General features: G+C 34.4%; 1 protein-coding gene across 1 annotated transcript; it reads left to right on the plus strand.

The window, feature by feature from the left end:
- The first annotated feature begins 6948 nt into the window (after positions 1–6948).
- On the plus strand, positions 6949–9734 carry LOC145730598 (progestin and adipoQ receptor family member 3). Its single transcript, XM_081981885.1, has 7 exons — positions 6949–7137; positions 7718–7815; positions 8255–8478; positions 8689–8845; positions 8893–9045; positions 9100–9288; positions 9338–9734. Exons 2-7 carry the CDS (start codon positions 7720–7722, stop codon positions 9569–9571), a joined length of 1053 nt encoding a protein of 350 aa, XP_081838011.1. The 5' UTR covers positions 6949–7137; positions 7718–7719; the 3' UTR covers positions 9572–9734.
- The last annotated feature ends 6923 nt before the right edge of the window (positions 9735–16657 follow it).

The following is a 16657-nucleotide window of genomic DNA, read 5'->3' on the forward strand; positions in this document are numbered from 1 at the left end:
GTATTTGTTACTTTTTCTTGACCAATCACAAATAGTGTAGGTACCCTTAACATAACAATTCGTTAAATTAACGGCCTACGTAAATAGGGTGCTGAAGGCAAAATGCATAATAGTCTGGAATCTCCGAAAATATGCGTAAATACTGTAGTTTATATTGTTAGTAACTTTTTTGGTGGCTAGTCAAATTTGAAAATATTTTTAGAAAAGTTTTTTGCAATCTTGCCAAAACTTAGCTAATACTTGGAGAACCCTTCAAGGTTCACATTTGCTCATCTTTTATACCATTTTGTTCTAAATTTAAGCAAAATTCAAAAAGGTTACTCTTTTTCACCAGCTTTTTTTTTTCGAAAAAATTCAAAATTTTAATCTTGCTCAGAAGATTTTCCAATGTGGTAAATCCCCATCTCAGGGATCGTAAAATAGTAAAAATTGCTATTCAAACTTCAAAAATACCATAAATGTGTCCAGGATAAGGAAAGCCATTATGGGGTTCGTGAAAACGGTTAAATGGGAGAAAAATTGCGTTTTTTTGGGAAAAATTTAGAAGAAATCAATCATCACCTTGTTAAAATGACATTTAGAAAACGTCGAAATTTTCTTTGGTTTTTGAGATATTTTGAAAAAAGTGAATTTTTGGATTCTACGTTTTATGTCCGGATCAAAATTAATGACACTTTCCCAAAGCAACTATTAAAGTGGTTTATTTTTAATTCTAACGTTTCGTCTTTGCGGAACCATCATTAATCTAATTTTTTCAAATGAGGTTCTTATTTTTGAGTATCAGATTCTGAAAGCCTTACGGATCTGAAATTTAGTTTTTATTTTATTTTGTAATTAAAATGGTTGATGCCCATAAATAATTTTATTAACTTAGATGGTTATTATTAATTTAAACTTAAAAATAAGACAAAAATTCAGTTTTTCTCCAAAACGAAAAATTATCAGAACCGTATGATTCCACAAAGACAAAACGTTGGAATCAAAAAATCACATTATTAAGGCCATGATAGGCAATTTTTCTTTCATTTAGCTGTATCAGTAACCGTTTTCAAGATCCCTCCAGTGGTCATCCTTGTCCTGGACCCACTGTATGGCCAAAAAACCACAATGTTGGCTTAGGTAACAGTTCCCTTGATTTCTAAGAAAATTCTGGATTTGGTTCAAGAAAGCCAAATTATACATATTTGCTGTTAAAAGCTAATCTTTGTTTCAATAGTTACTTCTTTTTATCCTTAACTTTGGCTTGGTTATGTAAAGAGAGACGTCCAAAAATCATTAAAATTGATAAATTCTCCAACCAAAGTCTTCCAAAAATATCCCACCTAAAAAAAGTGGGTTTATGTATTTTGCATAGCATTTTGTTATTTATGTAAATAACCTTGCAATTTAAAAAATGCCTGTGTTGAAAACTCTTGTGTTGTAACTAGTTGTTTGCAGTGCACATCAAGGTTTTTTGTAAGTTTTAACTCGTTGCACAGATTCTTTCCAATTTTCCAGTTCCATTAATGCAGTTACAGTGCTGTGATGAAGTAACCAAAATATTGTAAATTCATACAATAAATGTTTTGGTAAAAAACTTTTATTGTATTTGGGTATTTCTACAACATACTAGACAATGTAAACAAACAGAAGTTTTATGTACTTCCAATCAGGCAAAGCTCCTGCCTAATAGCAAAGAGACCTTAGATATCAGTTGTCAAACTTAATCAGGCAAATGTTTAAAAAACCGTAGTCAAGGCTACTAACACTTAATTAACACACTGTCGTGAACAATAATTATGTCACTTGCACGTGGACTAACGATAGTTCACACTTAATTAGAAACTAATTAAAGTCGAATTGCACCAAATTATCGACCGCAATTATTTAAGAACGAATAACGAGTGGGCCACACGGTACCGTGGATTGTTGAACCTGATGCCATTTACCTTGACCATGAAGCTCTGAACTGAACTAATAGAATGTCCTTTCACAAAACAAGATAGAATGTCACCGCGCTTTAAGGAGAGTTTGTCGTTTTGTACTCATGTCACGTTTCCTATGTTTTAACGACCAAACGGTCGTTAGATGTCATTTTGTATAAAAATTAAGTTTGCTTTTGTAACAATATTACAACCGAGGATGTGTAATGACTAGATTTGGTGCGTGTAAACTCAACCAAAAAAATAACAAAGGGCTGCAAGGTTTGTTTTTTTACGGGGTGTTGTGTTTAAGGTGCGTACACGCTAAAAGTCTCCATTCTGTTTCTTCAGTAGGCAGACTGCAAGTTGACGGTCATCGTCGGTTGCTTCAGTGGTTCGCGTCAGGTGGGGTAACCTTTCAAGGCCACTGGTTTCAGTCGTCAAGGGCTTTTGGGCCGCTTCTTTAACTTCTTTGCAACAGATAATTGTCTTACTTTCCGTCTGGGAATATTAAATTATGCGAGAAAGCCTCTGTAGCGTGTAACCTGGTTTCGTGAGAGCGTTTTCTTAAGTGGGTTCCAACCTCCCAGTTTTAGTCTGCCCTGCCTTTGCTGCGCCCATTTAGCCTTTTTGTTGTGTGCAAATGATCTTCACTAAATTTAACTGGCAATCCATGCACGAGCGGTTGTTTTAACTACTGTTACTAACAGATAAATAATATTGTCCCGGTTAAACCTCATCTTTTCAGCTATAACGTTTATGACTAATTTTTTGATTTGCCGGTTTCCTGCTCAAAAATAAAGCAAAACCAAAAAACGAAAGGAATCGGCCGTGACTTTCAAATGTCGCGATTGTTTCGTCAGTAAACACCGCAAATTGTCTATTCTTTAATTCGAATCGCTTCATTAACATTTTATGGCTTTACCATTTTCGTGAAGAAATAGGAAGCTACCTTTTTTTGTTCTCCTTATGTCTCTTTTAGGACTAGTAAAACTATTATCGCAGAAAACAATCGATACAAATACCATCGTGTTATGGTACCGATATGGATATGGTCGTATCGTTTGATAGCAATCGATGCCAAAGCATTGATACGTGTAGTTAATTAATAGACCAAAAGCATTCAATGCATTAAATTTTGTGAATTTGTTAAACTTCTCCATTGAATAATTCAAGTTCAAACATAATGTTGGATGGTTACCCCAAAAGCCATAATTTGAATAGTTACACGGTTATAGTATTTGACATAATGCTGAAATACTTCTAAAAAGCTCATAACTCAAAAATGTATGATACACACTTAATTTGTAAGATGTATGATTGTATACAAGTTCAGCAGTGCAGTGCTTTTTTACCAATAAGACTTTGACTTCAAACATGTTATAAAGTTCTTCTAGGTTTCTGAAAAACATTGGTGATTGCTACCGTTTAATAACTAACTATTCTATACCTTGTGTATTCTAACTTAGAACTCACTCCTGTTGGTCAAACTATATGAATTTCATTGTCAGATTCTTGAGAATTTTGTTGCCTAGTTTCAAGCATTAGGGCCCTATTACTTCTGCTCAGGATAGAGTAAACAAGCAGTTATAGTATAGAATAATATTTACTCAGATAACTCCTAAAATTCTATTATTGTAAATAACAGCATACTACATAAACTCTAACATTCATATTGCTTTTTGTAACAATTGTTATTTCGAATTAAATCGACGTTTAGATGGCAATGCCTCTGCTTATTTTACACATATTCATCTGATGTAAATACTGTACCTACATAGTTTTATTATCCACTGTGCTGAGATTTACATAAATGCATCTGGACTTACCGTTAGATTGATAATTAGTGAGTCCATCATATGATGAGGTAAATAAGAGTTTGAATGATCAAGATGAAGGAGGAACGAATGAAGAATCTGAATATGTTTGTCTTAAGTACAGTAAACTAAAAACAGATAAATTATAAAACTTTGAGTAAATATATAACAATTATTGGACTTAAGGGATGTTGAGGTGGTACTTAACTATCAATAAAATATGCAGAACCCACATACTTCTAATAGCAGAGTTTTGACAAAATGTGCATAAAGTATATAAGAATTTTAATATTTCTAAATGTAGATTATTGTTTATTTCACTAAACAATTAAAGAAAAAGCTCCTATTCATTTTGGGCTCATAGTACAATGTTTCAGTGCAAATTAAACACTCATTGACAATTCTTCTTAATGTGAAAGTGATGCAGGTTATCTCATATAACTGCATAATGCAAAAACAGTCCTGAACGATGGAGTACACAGGGAAACAGATGTCTAACATGTACAATCAGTTTTTTCAGGAGTTAGGAAACAGGTGACTTTTAGGTTTACTCTTCTAATTTGGTCGTATCTATTACTATATTTAACATTGGAACACCTGTCGTAGAAACCAAAGCAATTTTGACCAACCACCTGCTCTTCTTTGATTCTTTATTTTCCATCCCAGAAAAATTCATGTAAAACGTTTTACATAAATGTTCCAAACTCTTTGGAAAACAAGGGATTTTGTAAAAAGTAACAATAAATGTAAGAAATTACTCTCTTGAATTAGCTTCTGATTCAATGTATTAGTCTAACAATTTATGATGACTGAGAGGTCAGATGTAGATGGCATCAGAGGTCAGACTGCAGACTGGTACCAGAGTGCCGGTAATGCAGTTATCTGTACGTAAAATTCGTTGCCTAACAACAATTTTCGAAAGAAGCATCTGTATACATGTAAAATTTAAGATGTTACACCATTTCATCAAAATTTCTATTCTTGAAAGACAATAACAGAAAACTAATTAATGAGAAGTTACAAACAGGTTTGACCTCTTCAACACATTAAAAGTGTGTTAAACAAATCGAAAATATTGGTTAAATAGTTAGGTACGCTTTCAAAACACGTAACGAATTTAAGCAAACAACCAACACCGCTTAGGAACCAGACCCGGTAATCAACAATTATATCATCGGAAAAAGCTCTCAACGAGCGAAAAAAGGATACTTACAATTGATCAGCAGTTGAAGCGGAACAAAGGCCAAGGACTAAGGGCGCGTCAAAACCGAAATTATCTTGAAAGCACCAAAGTTGACCACCGAGTCCACGGAGGAACTTCTTGTCGGCTGGTTTCCGCGGTACGCGATCTACGAGAGAGTACCATAAAAATCGTCATGATTTGATAGACTGGCTGCAGACAAGCCGTGGTCGATTCACACAGGTATTAGTGGCGGTTAAGCGTGGTACCAACAGGTGGGGGTACCCACTTCAGGGAGTTTTAGCGCACCCGTTGGTACTACCATCCAATCTTGTTCTAATCACTCCCCAACTCTTCCTGTTAGCTACCCTAATTTCCTCCCAAGTTAAATGACACAATTTGTCCTTTAAAAGCGTTCAAACTGTGACATTTAGTTAATTTTAGGTGGTACCGGGGAGGTATTCCCAAAACTCCTTTGGGTCTGTGAGTACTTGAGTAGCCCTGGTCGCGGACGAGAAAAGAGGCAAAGAATGAAATAAAAGAAGCGCGCGACGGTAAAAAGTCACGCGGGCGGCGGGGCTCGGGGGGCGGCGGGACCGGTTCCTTGAGACGACTTCGATGTTGCCAAAGGGGCACTCGCTTTTTTATCGCCACGAATTAGTCGAAGTATGAAGAGTTGCAGAAATGCTACTCATAATTACGGATGCGTTCGTAGAATTGCTGAAAAGTTATGACTGCTAAAAGAACCTTTTAAAAAAAAACCCAATTTTTTTTAGGTAGTTAACTAGTTTTACATGTTCATCAAGACTTTATATGCCAAGCAAATTGTTAAAATCAATTCCCATAAAAAATACACAAAACAGAACGTTGTAATATTTGTTTTAAATGTTAAATCTTCAGGTGTTTAGTAAAATTGTGCAGGATGGTCGTTAAAGTTACCAGAAGCTTTTACATACAATTTATTTACTTTTTGTCATCATATATGATCTGCCAAGTTGCTTTTAGAAATGGTATTTAGACTCCAATTTAAAATTTTGTTAAAAGAATAGTTTTCTAATGAATTTGTCCTGAGAACATTTTTCACAATATGGCAATAATTTCTATACTACGAATACGAAAACATTAGGGATGACCGAATATAAGTAGGGTAAAGTAAAACTTTATTTTGGTAAGTCCGCAGCAGACAAGTGAAACCATGTTGTTTGCGTTATTTTCATCAAAAATTGATAATTTGTGTCGAAGAGAACTCAGATATATTTTCTTTTTTTTAAAACATGGTTTCTGAATTTGTATGAATTGCAAATCTGCAACATAATCTCCACATACAACAACTTTATTAGAAGAGTACAATACATTTCTCAGACAGTTCTTTTAACTGAAGAAGTACCATGTACCCTGAATAATTCGATATTAGGTCTGTTGGTCTGTTCGCAGAGGCAATCTCTGACTGGTTTCCAACTCAAAAACGGTAAATGTCAAGTTTCATTGATTGGATGTTAAATGCTCAAGTGACTATGACGTTTTTTGACTTATGGCCAATAGATATATTGATTTCTCTGACATTATCTCTGCGAACAGACCTATTGTCAGCTAAATAAAGCATATGGCGCCATCTAGACGCTAATACTTCACTCAGAACAATCGCACTTATACAAGATAAAAGAGATTGATTGCTCGGTTTATGAGCAATCTTATAGTAGATTGTGTTGTGAGCGACAGATAGCGCAGTATGTCAAAAACATTTTTTTACAAATTTTTTATTAAAAAAAACTAAAGTGCACTGGAACATGTTGTATGATAATTATTATCCATAATATCATACCAACACATCATGAATAACAAGAATTTTTTAATTACAATTTTAAAGATATTCTACTTTTGTGTTTTTTGTGTTTATTATTTTTCTATCTGGAATTTTGAATAACTTTCTCACTGAAATTTTATTATACATCTACTTGACAAACAATGGTATTTTCTGTTGACATTAAAAAACTTTGTGACCGGAACATTTGTGACGTTCATCTTTAGTAAACCGCTTTTACACATTCGCTAACGAATCATTTAGTTGCGGTACGACCGTAGCCCGGGCAGCATGTACCATCCATTTTCATGGTACTGACATGTAGAAAGTTGTTATAAGAGTCCGGCGGATTTTAAATCATTCAGCTGTTTACATTTCCTCCGAATGCCCAATCAGTTCCTGAAGAATAAAGCTCTTGGAATTAGTTACCACCAATAAGTAAGTGTAAACCATCATTAATTTGCACATAGTTGTAATAAGTTTCAAATAAATAGGTCATGCACTAGCACTAGCAAAAATTGTAATTAATACCGTAAGCTTCACATCAGTGGTAACCAAAAAGACGGTCATTTTAATATGTGATGTTATGACACGCAGAAACGCTTATTTGCCATCAATTCGGAGAAAGTTTTTTCAACCTACCAAGTACTTGAACCTAGTGGAAATAATAATAATGTAAGGTCTAAAAATTCAAAAATATGTTCAGTCTTCATGTGTGTTAACAAATTGTAAGTTGGTGTGAGTAGTTTGAAAAAAAAAACAGTAAAATTTAGTTTTTTTTAAGGAAATATAAGAATTTGTAATTCTATAGAGTGAGAAGCAGATCTGATCAGTCACTTGAATTTAGTTTTTTATTACAATATAATAGCTTATCAAACTTTCTTCAACTCCAATCTAAAGTGCAAATCGTTTCATGTTTGCGTTTGATTTATAATATCTCTGTAATTGACCAGCATTTGCTCTACTTGAAAATGATTTTACAGTTAGACATTGCATTTTAATTAGCTTTTTCCATTAGATATGACTGTGACTATTTGTACCAAGACTGAAATGGTGTCGGGGGATTCGTCGAACAACGAAACTTGCTGTTCAACCTACGGCGATAGCTCGGAGAAGGTAAACGGCCGATTTCATATTTTCGTTTGGTAACTTTCTATCTGTTTCTTTAATTAAATTTGACACAAACTCAAGTGAAAATCGTTGTTTAAAGTTGAACTACAATTTGCTATGTAAATCCTCTTTTGCCCCATTTTCGGTTTTCTTATTTGGTTGTCTTCACTATCACTCACGCTTTGAATGATTAAAGATTCCGAAGCCCTAATACTAAATTGGTAAGAGGTCATGGTCAAAGTCACCCATAAAGGGTCACGAACCACGTAAATATCAATTACAAGAACATTTGTAATCAATTTAGAATGCTAAACGCGTCAATGCCAATTCCCAATACGGTTCTATTAATGTTATTGTTATCGTTACACAATTTACACTAGAAGTTTCATTAACCTTTTAACTATACGTTTTTTCCAACATAACAGGTTAAATTTTAACATTTTAGGAAGTCCCCCACGTGCACGACCACACTGATTCTCTCCTGGAGGATTTAACACCATCTGAGGGAGACGATGATTCTGATACAGTTTCTGAGAAGTGTGATGAAGTTTGTTACCAAAAGGCCCGGAGGCTTTTGAACTTTGATGAAGCTCCAGAGTATATGAAGCACAACGCTTACATTAGAAAAGGATATAGGGGATTGTTACCTACAGAGTTATGCAAAGAAAGGTGACTTTGATGTTTTATTACAGGTTTGCCTACTTAAATTGAGGATTATTATGGCAGTAAACAAAATAAGTACAAGAAAATATTTTCATGTATGAATATTATAAATAATTGTTTTTGTGCTTTCTTAAGTTAACATTTTTGAGATATTCAAACATCACGGTCACTTAAATTAAATTTCTGTATTATTTTAAACTTTGTTATAATTTTCAGTATATTCTGGTGGACGAACGAAACCATAAACATTTGGTCACATATTTTTGGATTCATCCTCTTCATCGGTTTGACCATTTACGACTTAATGATTTTGAAAATTGAAGCGCCACTAAGCGACAAGATCATCGTAGCTATAATTTTGCTATTTTTCCAAGTAAGTGCTTAAAATGTGACTACGTAAATTTTAGTGAATTTTGGTAGGCTTGCATGGCAATGTCCGCCATTTACCACACTTTCTGCTGTCGATCGGAAGAAGACTGTCACTATTTCCTTTCGTTTGATTTATTCGGAATTGCTTTGTCTTTGTATGGAATCTACGTGTCGGGGATTTATTACGCCTTTTGGTGTGAACCAGTAAGTGGTTTATGTAGAAAAAACTGTTTAAACTAGTTTACAATTAATTTTTAGTTCTTGCAAAGCTTCTACTTGTTGTCCGTTACCATAATCTTTATCATCGCTATGGCTCTGCAGATTCCTAGTTTTGGAGTCAACGACAGTATCAAAATTGTAGTTTTTGTAGCTTGGGCGGCTTATGGAGTGGTTCCAACCTTTCATTGGGCCTGCGCAATGGGTTGGTTTGAAAGCCCTGTAGTGACGGTAAGTCTATACTTTTATGCGGATGACATTCTTAGTATTTTGGCTTTAGTTGCTGTTACCAAGAGTACTGGGAATGTACGCTATCAGCGGCACCGCCTTCCTAATTTATATCACAAAAATTCCGGAAAGGTGGGCGGCAGGAAAATTCGACTTTATCGGACATTCTCACCAATGGTGGCACTTTTTTGTGGTGGCCGCCCTGTATTATTGGCACAACACCGGTATGCTGTACGTTGATTTTAGGCTTAATCATGCTTGTGCCAACAGCATGAGAATAATATAACCCAATATCCAATGCATATAATATTTTTGAAGATTAAGTTATTATTTATGTGAAGGATTTGGTAGGGGTCTTGCCTTTGAAGTACATTTTTAGTATACATAAAGATTGTACGTACTTTCAATTATTGTATTTTGACTTATTAAAAAACGTACGAATTAGACAAGTTCTAGAACTATTACTATAAAAATTGTCTTCTTCAAATACTTATCAGCACTGTAAAAATGTAAGTAAAGATGCATTTTTGTACAAACTGAGTACTTTGTACTATACTGTGATAGTGAAACTTAATGTTATTTTCTGTTGCTAGCTGTTAAACGTGTAATCACACTTTTTGTATGTTTTAATTACACAATTTGGTGAAGTAAAGTTGTTACTGCACAACGATTTTGTTTGTGTTAGACAGAAGTTCGAAAGTACCCAACTGATGAGAATGCTTGTTTATTTTTGGTTTGGTTAGGAAATTTCATTGGTCCTCAATGCATTTCAAATTACAATAAGTAACCAATCTAACCTAACCATTATGTCAAATTTAAAGTATTAAACCATACAACACTTGACTGCAAATTAAAAAAAATTTTATGGAATTTTCTAATAGTGTAACAAAACAAATTTTGTTTTAACTAAGTCCTCTCTGTATAAAGTCAAACAAACAATATTTCCATTATTACGCAAGATTTGCTAATCGAATCATCCGGTCGTACGGACACCTACAATGCCGGGTTTGACACTATCGAATGATCCTTTTCCCTCTGTCGGTTAAATTGTGTCCCTGGGGATCACTGCTGTATACAGATTATAAAGCAATCAAATCGCAACTAATAGAAATAAGGGAGCAAAACGTAAAAATTTCTTCAGTGTCAATGCCTTGGAAAATTAACTTGTCGATCACACATTCGTTTGTGATTTTTAACTGAACTCTTGGTGCTCCAGAAAATAATTGGTTATTTCGCAATGCATTATCTCGAACCAAGACTCTATATAGTGGAGAACGTGAGCGGGGTAGCAAAAATTAACCCTCTGACCGCAAAAGCCTTATGCATACCAACTAAAATACACGAGGCCGTTCTGATTAGTATTTATGGCCTGGCCGAAGACTGATGATGACGCTTTTTGGCATCGCCATACAATAATAATACTGGCAGATTTATTCCAGTTTTGCCAAATAAGTAAATCATGCTGTTGTCTTGATCTATATTAATTGCCATCGTTTTCTGGGGACTTACGTTGCCGTAACTTTCAGGCAATAGTAGATATTCTTAGCTCTTTGATGTTTTGTTCCGACATGAATAAGTTTGTATAAATGTTAAAGTTTAACGAACGAGATTGGGTAAATTAAGTATATTTTTAATTGGTTTTTCCAAAATATTAACATTGGGAACTATGACAACTATCAGAGATTTTTATCAAAGCTTCACATCCAACGCTCAAAAAAGTGGTTCTAACATGAAGTGTTTTATTTCTTCTGTTTGTGATTTATTCCTTGAAACTGGAGTTTGGTTTGAAACAAACTGTAACGTTTTTGATTATGTTGGAAAAATAAAAAAAATGTACCTGGCTTGTTTAGCCCTTTGTTCCTTCCTTCAATATTAAAACCGAACTTAAACGATACATTAGCGGCTTGCGAGTGTCTGGAAGTCAATACAACCGAAAGATTTATCTTTTGCGCTTCGCAGGAAACAAATGGGCCAAATAATCGATACTGATATCAGGAACAAGAAAGATTTATGGGCGACACATGACTTGGAGGAAGACAAAATGAGGTGGTTTCGGTGATCGTGGAACCGTTAAATCAATATAGAGCAACAAAATAGGCTGACTGTGGTAAAATACAGTACGGTGCTGGTATGACGATCAAACAATAAAATTTCAATAAAAGGAAAATAAGGACAAGACGCCTTGAGTCGTTAATTTTATTTTTCTCCTCGGATACACCGTCGCCACTTAAAGGACCCGTAATAAAACTATTTAATTAGTTAAAAGCGGAAGCGTGTGAGTGACTGACTGGAAAATGCGGTGCCATTTTGAACGTACGCCGGCCCTAATCCGCCCTTAACGAGTTTCGGCCCGTTCGGGTCCGCTCCTGCGAGCAATGAACATAAGGATCCGGAGAAAAGCCTTCGGTTATTTCCTTTTTCACTTATAAAGTCGCGTGGAAATAACTGCCGGGAATTCCCTTCCCTAATTAATCCGTTCTTTTCTTTCTTCTAAATTGCCTTCCAGTTCTTACGTAATATCGTACAAAAGAGAAAATTGATTCACGGATTTTCAAAAAAGGCTTATTAAAGTTCGACAGGTTTATTCCAGTTTATTTATCAATATTTGAAATAACCCCAAAGTCAAGTGAAAGTCGTTTTTAATAAATCAGAAAAATGCTTTTGAAGTTTTAGAGCCAATTTATCAATAAAAGATTGAGGTGTTACAGCACTTAAGTAAATTTAAGCACATTTCGGTTTGCTCAATCACAAACCATTAATCTAACTAATCTACACGAAACGAGCAGTTACCATTTGATAAAAAAAATGTAAGGGCAGAATTCAGAAATAATCCTAAATTTACACTTATCTCACTCTCAGTATTTTTTTAAACTTCACTCAAGTTAGGATTCTAAGTCTAGCTTACTTTCTGTATTCATTGTGAGTGAATACAAAAATGTTCAGAAAACTACGAGCAGTTTTATGTTTGTCAGAAAGAGTAGTAACAAATTGTGTTAACCTAATCAAAAATTACAAAACAAAATCTTTATTTTATGGTAAATGTTTATGAGAAAAGTTATAAATTGTTCAGTAAAAAGCGATAGCTGAAAAAAAAGCAGTTTAAATTGCAACTAATAGAATATAAAAATATTGATGCAATTATTTATCTAAAAACGAAAAAACTTGCATCACATACTTCTGGAAACAAAACATGATGATCGATGATCTGGCTACTCCAAAATTGTTATTATATTTTCAACATTTGGAATTGAAAGTATAAGTGCAAAAATATATTATTTTTTAAATTTCAACCAAAAATTAATCTTTGCTAACGTTTTTACAAAACTTTTCGATTACATTTAAATTGATTATTTCGCGCGCAGGGCTATGACGTAGCTAATTATGAGCGTTGCTATTGGATGTAATAATCTCCATCTTTCATTTTGACTTTTGACATGGTTTACGACGTTGACGTCCCAATTGCGGTTAGGTTGACTTTTGTATTTGTAGGGTTAGGTTTAAAACGAGAGTATTGCTGTACTGTTTCAATGATGTTTGATAGAGAAGAATACACACATACACTAGTTGGAAAACGTCACATTTCACAACGTTGCCATGAGCATTCAAGTTGCCACGAGCATCAAAATTGTTCTATAATTTTTAAACCCAAACATCCTCTTACTGAAACTAAAAGTTGGGTAGCAATTCACAAAGTGACAACAGGATTAACTATTAATTCGTCCTTCTGTTCTTCTGGACAAAGCAATTTTTTACCATTCTTTGATCAAGAACTTATTACATCATACTAGCTTTTTGAACAATGTATTGTTTCAAAATGAAGGTGGATGGAAGAACCTCTGAACCTCTGGAACGTGCTGTACGACAGGGTTGTGTTCTGTCACCTTTACTGTTTAACGTATAAGGAGAATATATGATAAGGAAAGCCTTGGACGGCTGGGAAGGAGGAGTTGTCATAGGTGGCAGAAGGATGGATAATCTCCGCTACGCTGATGACACCACACTTATCGCCAAAGATGAGCAGGAAATGTCGAGTCTTATTGAGCAAGTAGAGAGAGTGAGCTTGGAGTTCGGTCTACAACTGAACCGTCAGAAAACGAAACTTATGCTATTAGATCGCACGCACAGCATGGAAGAAATGCCTAATATTAAAGATGTCGAGAACGTGGAGGAAATAACTTATCTAGGTTCCCACATCAGCAGAAATGGCGGATGAAGTCAAGAAATCAGAAGAAGAATAGCTCTTGCCAAAACGGCCATGACCAAACTCAACAAAATTTGAAAAGATCGGCATATAACAACCACAACAAAATGCAAATTAGTAAACACCCTCGTTTTTCCAATTGTGCTATACGCAGCAGAATGCTGGACCTTGAAAGCCACAGACATCGCCAAGTTGGATGCGTTTGAGATGTGGGTCTGGAGAAGACTACTGAGGATTCCCTGGACAGACCGCAGAACTAGCGTATCCATACTCGAAGAAGTTAACATCCAAGTCAGATGGTCAACTAAAATCAAACATGTCAGCAGGAAGAAAGATGACAATCTTAAAACTTATGGTCCAAGGGAAGGTAGAGGGAACACGACCTAGAGGACGTTCTCCAAAACGATGGCTGGATCAGGTGAAGAAGTTTACAGGAAAATCTTTCCAAGACAGCATTAGAAGCACGTCAGATAGAGAGGAATGGAGGGAAACTGCTAGAAACACAACATGAGACTAACATAGGATCACGACGCTTCAAACATGAAGCTAACGACTAGAGATAGAGATTGTTTCAATACTATTTGTCTGTATAATGTCTTTAACAGAGCTGTATACTTGCATCATCTTTCGGTTTAAAAATTATTTATGACAAAATTTATGATTTCTTACATATTATAGAAAAAAATGTCTATTACTAAAACTATCTAAGTTCATTTTTTGCTATAAGATGTAGAAAACACAAATTTAGTCATAAGTAGCTTATTTTCTATCGGAAGAGAGCTCTACCGCTGATAGCGTCCTCTGCAAGGTGCATCACAAACAAAAATGAATCTTCTATAAGTAGAATGATTTCTTTGGTTTGGACTTACATAGAAAGAGTTCTTCTTAGTCCAAGTGGATTGAAGTGGTTTTAATAAAATTGATTGAAACTGACCAAAAGACAGTTCACATATGAATTTAAAGGCATTCTTCTTGCAAAAGCATTGTGTTACATCATACAGTCTTTTCTTTAAGGAAAAATCTTTTGTTATTACTACTTAAAGAATTGATTGAGCTATAAAGTATTTATTTGATGTTTGGTAAAAACGATAAGACTTTGGGCCGGTGTAATAAATTCCGGGTCGGCTAATGTACCCTTCGGAGGAGAATGATGAATAAAAAGAAGCAATGAAACTAATCTCAATAAAGTCAAAACAACAGAAGGTGGCTGTAAGGATACGTCGCGAACATTGGCCAGTGGCACACGAGACCATAAAAAAGAATTATGAAGGAAGGCCTGGATCCGGGCTAAATCCAGTTGGAGTTGGCGGCACAAGTTGGGGATCAATGGCTCAAGACCGACGCCATACTTCTTGCTGCTGTGTGTTTCACGTTGCGCGCAGGATTTCTGCTCGTTTTCTCTCTGGTATATTATGCCATATTTGAAAGTCTGTCGCTTCTTGAAATATCATTGACCTCTAAACTTTAGTCAGAAGAACAAAATACACTGTCATACACTCTTCGTTTAGAAACCAATTGTCAGTAAAATCATTTTTAATTACGTAATCATACGCACCAACTGTTGTCTCTGCACTGTAACTGGTGCGAAATTACTGTCAAAATGACACGTTTACGTAATTGATGATGGTTGTTAATGATGTTGACAAACTGTTCAGAGTTTGGAAAAAAAACGCCACTAGCGAAGCAAGGGCACGAAATTGCGGGAAATAAATCATTATTGTCACCCGATAAAGTTGCGTTATCTGCTAAACATGCGGCCGACAATGGTGACAACAAAGTAAATAAAATAACCACATATGTCTGTAAATAATGTTTTTATTGCTCAAAACTATTATGGATTAGTCTAATTAGATTGAAAGTGAGAGTCACTGAGATCTTTATACAACAACCAATTTCCTTTGTTATATCTGAATAAAGTCAGACAAAATTTAAATAATCCCTTCTTTGAAATTGATATCCAGAAGCGCTCCACCAAAATCCTAAATAATTTACTGCCAATTATTATCGGAATGAGAACCGTAACCGAGGAACAAATGTTGTTTTGATCAATATTCCTTCTCCAACCCCTTAAATGAGAATAAACCATATTGCACCCTTTATCTTCAAGATGAGTTACGGGCCCTACGATTCGGAATTACGTAACGCCGTTGCAACCCTAAGATAAAACAATCTGGAAAATAAATTGATATTATCAGTTTATTATTAGCAAAAATGAAAACTATAGTTATCAATAGCTAACTATGTTAATTTTGATCTGAGAGCACAGTTTAAATTGAGCGCCAGAATCTGACGTGTTTTGATTATTTTAAATGTAACACCCTGGATTGTATTTGCTCCATCGAAAATTTGTCTTTTTTCTGATTTGAAATACATACTTTATTTATTAATTTTGGTTACTTTTTGAAAATTAGAAGATTTTAATATTTTTAACTGTTTCTATTTTTTTCCTCTATATTCCTGACGCGCCTAAACTAAATTATCTTCCTTCCTGTCAAGTGTAGTATAGTGTCAATTCCTCTTTTATTCTTTTTTCTTTAACGTTTTTTTCGTCTTGTTTTTATTTGGTAGAATACTTTTTTTGTCCCGAAAATAATAATTACTAATTTTGACGCTATTTCTTTCTTTCCCCTTCTTCTTTTCTCCTGGCATTTATGCTCCTTTTCTTTTTGCTTTTAAATTCTTCTTTTTTATTTTTTCTTCCAATTATTCGTCTTTGATTTTTCCTATTCCTTCTATCTTTGTGATTTTTCTTAGTTTAATCTAGTAGAATACAATTTTTGGTACAAAAATAATATCCACTCAGTTTGTTTTCTTTTTTAACTTTTTCTTTTCTCTTGACAATTTTTATTTTTTGTTCTATTCTTTCAATACTTCTTCTTTTCCTCTGATTTTTTAATCTGACAGAATACAATTTCAGGCTTGAAAATTATATCTCTTTTGACTGAAATTTGACTTTTTTTTTCATTCTTCTTTTCTCCTGTTAATCTTTTATTTATTTATATATTCTTTTATTCTCCTCTGTCAGTTATTCTTCTTGTTTTCTTCACTCCCGTTAATTTTAAATAGTACCCACTTTATATTTTATTTGCTCAACCGGAAAATCTTTTTTTTTTTTGATTTCAAATGTAAATTTTATTGAGGTTATGTTGGTTACTTTTCGAAAAATATAGG

The sequence above is a fragment of the Ips typographus genome, linkage group LG6 (genome assembly GCF_016097725.1).
Source record: "Ips typographus isolate SLU linkage group LG6, UJ_Ityp_2.0, whole genome shotgun sequence".
NCBI lineage: Eukaryota > Metazoa > Arthropoda > Insecta > Coleoptera > Curculionidae > Ips > Ips typographus.